The sequence below is a fragment of the Catharus ustulatus genome, chromosome 6, assembly GCF_009819885.2.
Source record: "Catharus ustulatus isolate bCatUst1 chromosome 6, bCatUst1.pri.v2, whole genome shotgun sequence".
In the NCBI taxonomy this organism is placed as follows: Eukaryota; Metazoa; Chordata; class Aves; order Passeriformes; family Turdidae; genus Catharus; species Catharus ustulatus.
The window spans coordinates 14,777,594-14,787,818 of record NC_046226.1 but is presented as its reverse complement, the minus strand read 5'-3'; the positions used below and the strand labels follow the sequence as shown (position 1 = coordinate 14,787,818).

General features: G+C 44.3%; 1 protein-coding gene across 2 annotated transcripts in view; it reads left to right on the top strand.

The window, feature by feature from the left end:
* Positions 1 to 449: 449 nt before the first annotated feature.
* C6H14orf132 (chromosome 6 C14orf132 homolog) overlaps positions 450 to 10,225 on the top strand; it is a 42,973-nt gene continuing 33,197 nt past the window's right edge. The window contains exon 1 of one of the 2 annotated variants that reach the window (XM_033062129.1): positions 450 to 547. In XM_033062129.1, the coding sequence (XP_032918020.1) occupies positions 521 to 547 (27 nt within the window). In that variant the 5' untranslated portion in view covers positions 450 to 520. Of the gene's footprint in view, positions 551 to 10,225 lie in introns of both variants that reach the window. The other variant, XM_033062128.1, reaches the window with a different exon arrangement.

The following is a 10,225-nucleotide window of genomic DNA, read 5'->3' as shown; positions in this document are numbered from 1 at the left end:
AGAGCCGAGCAGAGCCGAGCCGAGCCGAGCCGAGCCGAGCCGCATCTGCCCGTGGCTGCATCCATCCCTCCTCGCTCCGCTCCCCAGCGCTCGCCGCTCACCGGCTCCGGCCGGCGGGACCCGAGGCGCTCCGGGCCGGCCCGGGCTGGGAGGGGAGCGGGGCCGGGAGGGGAGGGGGCGGGGGCGGGGCCATCGCACAGGTGCGGGCGGAGCGGGGCCGGCCCGGCTCCCCCCGCCGCGGGGCGGACCCAGCCCAGCCCAGCGCGGGGGCCGGGTCGCCGCCGCCCCCGCCCCCTGCCGGAGCCGCGCCGGGCCGAGCCGGGCCGGGCCGGGCCGGGAGCCGCCGGAGCTGGAACTGGTACCGGTGTCGGCTCCGCTGCCGCGGCCGCGCCCGCCGCTGCTGGGGGAGGCGGTGCCCGCGCCGCGCCCCCGCGCCCCGCCCGCCCCCGGCAGCAGCAGCAGCGGCAGCGGCAGCCTCAGCACCTCCGCCAGCTCCGCCAGCAGCTCCAGCAGCAGCACCATGGACCTCTCCTTCATGGCCGCGCAGGTGGTGCGCGACGGTGGGACCGGACGGGGCCGCAGGGACGGGACGGGGCCGCAGGGACGGGACGGGAGCGCGGGGCGGGGGCGGCGGGGCGCGCATCCCCTGCTCTGCTGTGCGCTCGGGTCCGCTCGGGTCCGCTCTATCCAAAGCTGCGTCGGCGCAGGGCTGAACCTGAGCGGCCCCGCGCCTTGGGTTAGGGGCGAGGAGGAGGAGAGCAAGGGGAGAAGGAGGCGGCTGGAGCTGGCAGCGCTGCTGAGCAGAAGTTGTTGGCGCGGCTCGGGGCGCAGCACCTGTTAGCGCCCGGCGGCGGGCCCAGCGCTGCCAGCGGCCTCGGGCTGGGCGAGGGCGGCATCATCCTCCATCCTCCGAGACCGACTGTAAATGAAAATCGGAGATGCGATTTTTCGGTTCTTTTCCTCCATTCCGTACTGCGATTGTATGTGCATCTGTGGTTTTGGGTTTTTTAAGTTGTTGTCTACGCATACAGAATCCAGCTTGGCGTGTACAGAAATACTCCTCTGCATGAACAAATTTTTTAAATTGCCACTTCGTTCTGGATTCCAGCTCGAGGCATGATTGTGGGTGTTGGTGTTCAGTGTACTCATGCTTAATATACTGAGAAGTATGTACTGGCTATAAGCCACCCAAAGCCAAAAATCATCATGGCAAATCCATGGTGAATTGGGTTTTTAACAGACAGATAGTGTTGTGCTTGAGAAAAAACCACACTCTCTGACCATCCATTACCTTTTCCAGGATATATTCTTCTGTTCATGTGCAGTAGGGTCCAGGAAAGCTTTTCTGCACTGTTGCTGTCTGAGTGCTGAATTCAGCTGGAGGTGTTTCTTGGAAGCCAAATCTAATCCCTGTGCTGTTGTATTTCATTAATGCAATGGCTGTTTGGTCTTGCTCTCTTCCAAAAGTCCACTCTGAGGGACCATCAGGCTGTGCCTTTCTGATGGTAACAGTTGGCTGTCCAAGCATCTCTTCCCTTTGGATGTATTTCTAAAAATTTTTTTAAGGAAAATCACAATGGGGAGGAAAGCATAATATCTATTGATAGGAGCCCTTCCTGGTAACCGGAGTATTCGAAAGTAATTTTGCAGGTGTCACATCATTTTCCAGTGGTCCTTCTCAGCACAATCAGTGAACTCCCTGTGCCCATCTTTTGTTCCTAGGCACTGGGCTGAAGAGAAATGCCCCCATGGCACAGAAGAGGTGCAGCACAGCATCAAGTTTTACCCTTAATCAGAGTGGAGTGTGCCAAAGCTGGAACTTGTGCTTCCCATTCTCTTCCTATACTCTTCCTTATTCGTGCTGCCCCATATTCTGCATAACTTCTATGATAATTCTGTGTGTTGGAAGAGTCACTGTTGCTTTGCTTCTCTCGTAACAGTTCCCAGTGCAAATGTAACTTAGTAAGGTTATTAATGCAACAGTTTACAATGAAACATGCTTTCTCTCCAATCCTTTGGGGTTAATTTGTGCTTTCCTTTATCACAAGTGATAATTGATAGTTTTTGTTTCAGTGTGAGGTGAAGGTGAGGCACTACACCGAGGAAGGAAGGATGGAATACCGTGGAGCTGTGTGCCACAAAGCCCTTTGGGTGATAGGAAGGAAGGAAGCAGTTGGGGCTGTCAGATCTCTCCCAGTGGGGACACAGAGCTCGTTGGGTCTGCACAGTGCAGGGTTTGTGGGGAATTCCTCCAGAGGTATTTGTGTTATTAGCCTTCGAGCTGTAGGAGTGAATTTCCTGGGGTCCTTTTTTACTGAAGGAAATTAATCCAGTTCTTAGGTTACTGTGTACAGCAAAGGCTGCACTTGCCTCTGTTGCTCCCCATCACAGGCCTCTTGTCCCTTGCTCAGCTGCCAGCCCATTCCTGTCACCATGGTGGCATTTAACCCCCAGTGTGTCACTCCCTCAATTTAGGTATTGCTTTTCTTCAGCTTTCTTTTCACTGCTGTATCTTTTTTTCTTTTGTGTTTGAATCATTTCTGTAGCATCTCTGGTGGTGTGGTCTAGTGAGATATCCTCAACAATAAATGAGTGAGAACACAAGAGAAATATTAACTTGTGCTTCCTGCTCATAATCACTTTTAAAAATACTTTGCTATCACTCTCATTATTATCCACCTGCAGCAGGTATTACATATTACCTGATGAATACTAGACACATTAGTATTTTGTAGAAAAATAGGTAATACCAAAACTGAGATGCTTAATGGCATACAAGCAGTGGTTATCTCTCAAGTTAAATTATTTTTACAGGATACTGTAGACTATTTATGTTCCTATAAATTTCTTTTGTGTGCTATCACACCTTTGAACTGCTCATTTTGGACCCAAGTTAGCTTTGCTAGATGTCTTGTGAGACAGCATAAATGACCTGTACATTTGAACCCCTCTGATGTAAACACAGAAGCAGTGTGTGTAAGTTTGGTTACCACTTGCAGCCTCAGTGGTTCTGCAGTGTGTTATGAACAATTAAAATCTGGCTTCCTCTTAAGTGCAGCTTGAGGAACCACCTGAACACCTCAGTTGTATTGTATTTATTAGCTATGCCATGAAGAACAGCTTTAGACTGTAACTACTAAATCTGTTGTTAAAATAAGCCTTTTTGCATCAGTGGGTTCATCTCCAGTCAGTAGCTGGTAGAGCAGGCTTGGGTGTCCTCTGTTCTGCTGGTGCTCTAAGTGGCTTTGGTTTAAGGTCCCTTGTGCTAATGAGCAGGACTAACACCTAGGGAAAGCCTATTAGCAGCTAGTCATTGGGTTTCCATTTTAAATCCATGTTTTAATTAAAGTAATGCTGTACATCTCAAGATGCTGTGCCAAAGATGTTCAGCCACTGCTAAGCTGTATGACTGGCTCATTTCTGTGTGTTGTTCAGTGATTTCAGAATGCTCCTGTAGTCTTGGTAACCTCAGAAATAGCCACTTCTCATAGGTAGAGACTTTTGCTTCCAGCATAAAAGCCTGGTTTGGGTAGGTGCTGAGTGCTGCATCCAGGCTAAGAGCACTCAGTGCTTTTATCAGGGGTTAGGGGCTTGCTGTCAGATGCCCAGGGGTGAGCTGCCCCCCTCCCTGCTTCTGACAGCCTAAAATTAACATTGATTTAACAGCCAGCTAATGATAAAATGTTAATGGGAACAGGGTTGAAACAGGTCTTCAACCTGAAAAAGAATAGCAGCTTTTAGTGGGGAAAAAAATGGGAAGACAGAATAAAAAATGATGTCATGGTCTTCAGTATGATCCAAATTGATATGAGCTGGGCAGCACCTGCAGTCAGAATGTTACTGGTACGTTTTTCAAGATTTATGTTTGCAATTTAATTTTCCTGCATTGTTTTCTGTATTTTCTGTTTCATCTTGAAAATGAGAACTGGATTTCTTTAATTTTCAGTGGTTTTATGGTGGGCTATGTTTCCCTACAGTAAAAATAAAATTTTAATTGTCAGACAAATGGTCTTTTCTTCTTTTACATTTAGAACAGGAAAAGATAGCAAGAGCCTTGGGAGTATGTCTATTTCTGTGGATTTTTCTGACTAAGTCAGATATAGTTGATGATTCTCCATTTTCAAAACCTCTTCGTAAAGAGTTTCTGAGGTTGAATTCTTTGAGTATAGTTTAATGATTAAAAGTTGTATTTTTATAATCTTTCATTTCAATTGGAGTGATGGAGATTTGTTTTAAATATGAAAAGTGATACTGTGCTTCAGGAGCTAGAGAAGCAAATGAGCAATTTTGGTATAGAAAGCAAAACCATTATAAAGTAAAGATAATTTCATTGTTTTTGTGTTCTCTCTTACTCCTCTAGGATTTCAGGTCTGTGATCATTCAAGTCACTTGAAGCCTTTCATTGCATGGGCAGTAATTCAGGTCACCTTCCCCAAAACAGGGAGGTGGTCCTCGGTGCATCTTGAAGAAACTTCCCTATTACCATGTCAGAATAACAATCCATGCTTCCACATGAAACACACATTATTAAGAGCTATATAACTTCTGAAAAGCCCTGGAATACACAGGATGAACTGAGTTCATTCAGGGTCAATAATGTCACGCAAGTTATTGATGAGAAAATATCATAATAGCAGATTGTGCAAACTTTGATTTAAAATAGCCTTTCATTTTGACTTATGGAATCATAACATCATTGTCTTTATGTCACTTAAAGGTTGGAAAACACTTTTAAGATCCAGTTCAGCCATTCATGTAGCACTGCCAAGTCCACCACTAAAACATGTCCTTAACTGCCACAGCTACACATTTTTTAATTACCTCCAGGGGTGGTGACTCAACCACTTCCCTGGGTAGCCTGTTCCAATGCTTGGCAACACTATGCATGAAGAAATGTTTCCTAATATCCAATCTATACCTCCCTTGGCCCAACCTGAGGGTGTTTCAAATTTGCCCTGTCACTTGGTGCTTTAGGAGAAGAGACCGACCTCCACCTGGCTGCAACCTTCTTCAAGGTCTCCTGAGCCTCCTTTTCTCCAGGCTAAACATCCCCAGCCTCCCTCAGCCACTTCTTATCAGACTTGTGCTCCAGACCCTTCACCAGCTTTATACTCACATTTTCCAGCTGACAGGGACAGCCCATGTGCATGCTGCAAAGCTGGTGTGTGCACAGAGGGTGTCCTTGGTGTTCTTGGACACCCTGCCACCTGAACAGAGCTGCTGCATTTCCAGAAATCCCAGACATAGGTCCAATATCCTTTAATTCCTTTCTAATGAGATTTCTGGATATTAGAAGATGCACAATTAGGATCTGCTGTACTCTGCTGTATCAGCTCAGAGGAACCAGAGTGCAGGGTAATACTGCATTTGTTTTTCCCCCATTTATCTATTCTCCATCTCAGAGGGATTCAAAGTCTTTATTAGCTGTGTGCTCTTTAGCAAGGTAATCTGAAGGTATTAAAAAAGAGAGAGTTTAGATTTGTGGTTTGGGTAGGTTATTCCCACCAGCTCAAAACAGAATCCAGGCTGCTTGCTCAACGTGAGCTGCATGTGTCTTTGTGTCCGTACATGTGCTGCTGAGAAAGCTCCAGAGAAAGACAGACAGACCTTTCAGTCATGCTTGCACCTGGGGAGTCTGTCTTTGACAATGCTAAATGGTGGCCATTTGGAAGCTTTGACATAACTGGTGTATGCTTAGGACTCTTTTTTTTTTCCTTTGAAAAGTGGGATCACCAAAAAGCAAGCTCTTTGCCAAACCAATGGAAAGTTGGTATTAAAAAATGCATTAACGACTCCTTGTCAAAAGCTGCCCTGTTTGTAATCTAAAACCTAGGACAAAATCTCTTTGATCTATAGCATTAAGCATTCATAATGTTAGCTAGGAGCTTGTAGTCATTGCTCAGTTCACTGCTCACTTATTTGCATAATAGGGCACTGACCATTACTCTACCAGCGTTGCTTTCTTCCAAAGGTTAAAGTCATTTTTTCTGGCATTCTTTGATTCTTCCAGAATGTCGTGACTTATAATAAATAGAATTAAAGCATCAGGAAGCTGAAAGAGCAGGTGTGAGTTTAACTAAGGAGTTCTCAGATGTATTGGTTCAATCTTAAGTCCTGACATCTTGCTGTGGTATAGCATAGCCAGAGGGACCAGCTGTATAATCCAGATGTTGCCAAAATCCTGTTTTGTATGCAGAAATCAGTGCCCTCATCCAGGGTGTTGCCAATAGTTGAGGTAAGAATAATTTTCTTTCTGCTGGTTGCTTGGCACAATTGCATTAGATTTTTATTAGTGTGGGGAACAAGAGGAATCCCTTCACTTTTCTTATCACTGCAGTAACACTGCAGACTGAATTTCCAAGTCTTGTAATAGTAGTAATTTCCGTTCCAGCAAAGCTTTTGAAAATTCCTTGGTGATTTGGGCATACTGTTTTTATAAGGTGTTGACACTGCACTTTGGAGAAGGCTGTTGTTCCAGGATTGTGCTTGTAATTGCTGTCAAAAGATGTCAAAAGCAGTAATTCCAATCCAGCAAAACACTTAAACCTTTAATGCACTAGGAACATGTGTATATTGTTCCAGTAACATCAACAGGACTGTCCACTTGCTTAAAATGAGGTATCTTAATCCTGGCACAGATGGAGAAAGAATGCTTTGCAATTCATAGAAAAATATCCTAGGAGAGCAAGAGGAAACCTACTATTGGTGATATTATTAATTCAGGGAAGCCTGAGACTAAGCATTTTGGAGTGACTGTATTTTCATCAATTAATAGCATGATTAATTTCTCATAGGAGAGGAGGATGTGGTAGGAGGTTGGTGGCAAGGAAGTGAAAGTAGGATGGAGCTCATGTGGCACATGTGTTTGTGCACCTTTGCACAACAAAGATTGGAAGAAATGAAATAATTTATTTGTGCTTCATGTGCCCATTAACTGTGAGACTAATGCTGTGACACATTTAATATTTTTTGAAATCATTTACATGATTTTCAGCAGTTATATGCTAAAAACTTCACAAACAGAGCAGATGTCGCATATTTCCATATTTGTTGAGTGTGGAAAGGAGGTTTGCAATATAATAGCAGATAGACATTCACATGTTTACAGACATAAAGCATTTCACAGCACAGGTATTGCAGCAGTGGCTGGGGTCCTGTTGTACATCTCTAGCAAATAGCTAAAGATGGCAGGTAAGAGGAATGAAGACTGAAGAAGCACTACATTGATGCCAAACATCTTGCTTGTTGAGGTGCCTGTTTTTTCTGGAACAGTAAGAGCCCAACCCTGTCCTACACTGACCAATAATTCTCTTGGCAGACTGAGAATGGAGTTTCTGGGTAGCAGACCAATTGGATTCTCAGAATCCATGGGATGGAAATCTTACCTGGTTATAGATTGGGGTGGTGGTGGTGGTATTATCTCGGTTTGACTAATTTAGGATTAATTTCTCAATTAATTGATGAGCTGCAAACACAGGGGTGGAGATCCTGGTTTAAGTTTTGTTGAAAATTGAATGGATGCTGGCCATTAGGAAGCTAGTTTCACCATCTTACTAACCTCATTCCCACAACAGACAAAAGCAAACAACTCCAAATGATTCAAAGGGTTGGGCAGGATTAAGTAAAGCAGTGTGATCCTTTGGTGACCATACACCATCAAATTAAATCATTGATCAAAGATTAGACTGTTTAAAAGGAGTGCAGTGATGTGGAAAGCAGAAAATTAGAGCAGCAACCCAAGTAAATTCAGCAGTGACCAGCTCTGTTAGTTTGCTATGTCTCTCTGCTGGACTTTAGTTCCTTTGAAAATGTTTTTGGTCACAAATGCATTTTCTACCTGAGCTAATGAGGTCTGTTGTAGTCCTCTGTCTGTTGTTTCAGCATCTTGACATCTTGGCTTGATGAGTATAGTATCCAATACAGAATTACTATTAACCCCTTCCTCTGCTCACAGGGATGATGATTTTTAAAGGTCTTTTGAAAAACTGATGGCTCTCTGTGATTGCTATAAACATTTTCCAGCAGATACATGCTGAAGTATGAAAGGAAGATCCTTGAGAATTGGTTGTAAGCTGATGATAATTGTGTGGCTTGATCAGCCTGTACTACTTCTTGTGCTGGTTAACATGTCGGGATTTTTCCATTTCCATGGAACAGAAGCCCTTGGCAAACAGGATCCTGACATTTCATATGCAATTTAGGAGCACTTTGGAACAAAAAAGGGTCAGAATGAAGTGTGTGAACTCCTTGACATCTTTTATGAAGGTGCTGTATGGTCAGGGTGTGCAGTCCTGTGTGCTCTGGTGCTGCAGTGAGGAGTACCTGTGCTTACACTGGCACTGAGCAGGAGCAGAAAACATGGCCAGCTGTGACACAGAGACCAGGACCAGCACTTACTGGGTGTGCTTTGCAGTGCTGGCAGGATGACAGGGAGCAGAGGGGTGCAGGGTGGAAATCTCTCCCTGTGAGTAGGAGCAGAACTGGTGCTGTGAGCGGTACCCACTGCCTGCCCGTGCCCCTGCTGGCTCACACACCCACACAGTGCTCTCAGTCTGTCTCACAGCACCAGCCTTTTGAAATGACACCTACTCTGACACTGAATCTGTAGTCTTAGCTGAATTCCACACTCCTGGTAGCTGTCAGAGCCCAAACCTGCCAAGCAGCAGCTAATTAGAAATCATTACTATTATGATCACTTCAGAAAAGCTCAGCACCTCTATGAAGCATGCTGCTGGATACAGGGCCATTTCCTTTTGTTTTGCAAAGCGATTATTTCTAGGGTGGAAATGTGTTTAAAAGTAATAATATTAAAAGCTGTTAACCTCAGCTGATTCTGTTTGTTGTAATTTTGTTTGTAAAGGCTTTCAAATGTTACAAAACACTCTAGGAATGAGCCTAGGAATAACTAAAACAAAACCAAACTTCCACTGTGGCTTTTTTTTTTTTTTATTATTTTTCCCTGCCAAAACAGCTGGAAGAGCATTTGCAAAATGTGGGATGGTGTACTGGGTTCTATGACTGTTAAAAGAGACCAATAACAGAGTTGCTTCATGGAAGAGAAAAAGACAGCTGTGTGTCTTTGACTGATGTGTAGAGGTTTTGAGGTTATGTTCAGAGAGAAAGAAGTAACTATAGGACTGATGCAGAAACAGAAATATTAAAATATAAAGTTTTAAAGGATTTCTGAGATGTCAGCTGAACCCAAGGACTTGGAGCATCAGATCACCTTTAAATATCTAGACCGTAATTATGTGCATGCCTAAAGTGTGTAATTCTCTGAACTTCCCTTCTGCTTAAATGAAGTATATAATTAAATGCCTCCATAATCTGCAATAAGTGCCAAAGCATTTAGAGGTATTATAAAAGCTCTTCTTTAAAGGTGAGCTCCACTTGAAAGGAGGGTTACTCCTTTTGTCTTTCTACCTTACCCTCCTTTATGCACCACAGAAGTTTTTTATGGGTTCAAGGGTTTCATCACCCCTGAACTTTCCTCTTGTATGCCTATGTAAAAAGTTTTCCTTCCAACTCAGGTGTGCTCTTTTCTTTGGGTATCTTCTCTCTTTGTCTCTCATATCTTCCATCCTTCTATAAATTATTTCAAATGCTATAGTTGCACCAGCTCCAGTCCTACAGAAATTTGAGTTCAGTTCTGGAATATGGGGGTGAAAGAGTAAAGAATTCTTCTGTTCAGGGGCAAGAGATGCAAATGCATCAGAGCAGCAAACTAAAATGCTGCAATCACTGAAACTGTAAGCAACATGGCAGAAACTTTCCCAGTTGACTGAAGCCTGTTAGTGTGTCTTTACTGGGCTGCAGGTTAGTAAAAATCGAGTGGCACTCGATGTAGAATCTAAATCTCAGGAATGGGAATGCCACCTTCTTTGCTCTGTTTTATATTTTGGTTGTTCTTCAGCAAGAGCAGAGTAGATTACAACCTCAATCTGAAAAGTTCTCAATTCTCCTCTAGAAGCTGAGCCCAGCAGTACTTGTGAGAAAGATATTGAAAATTCATTCACAAACACTCTTGTTTCTTTTCCTGTTCTATGATATCTTACCCCTCACAGACCTAGAGGTCACCTTCATTAAATATGAGGTTATTAACATAAAGGCATGCCAAATGGTTATTCTGTGATAGGATCCAGGCTGTGAAATGGTTCATTCTGTGTTGGTCTCTGAGCCGTCTGATTGAGCATGCAGTGAAACTGTGCAGATGAGCAAGGCGGTG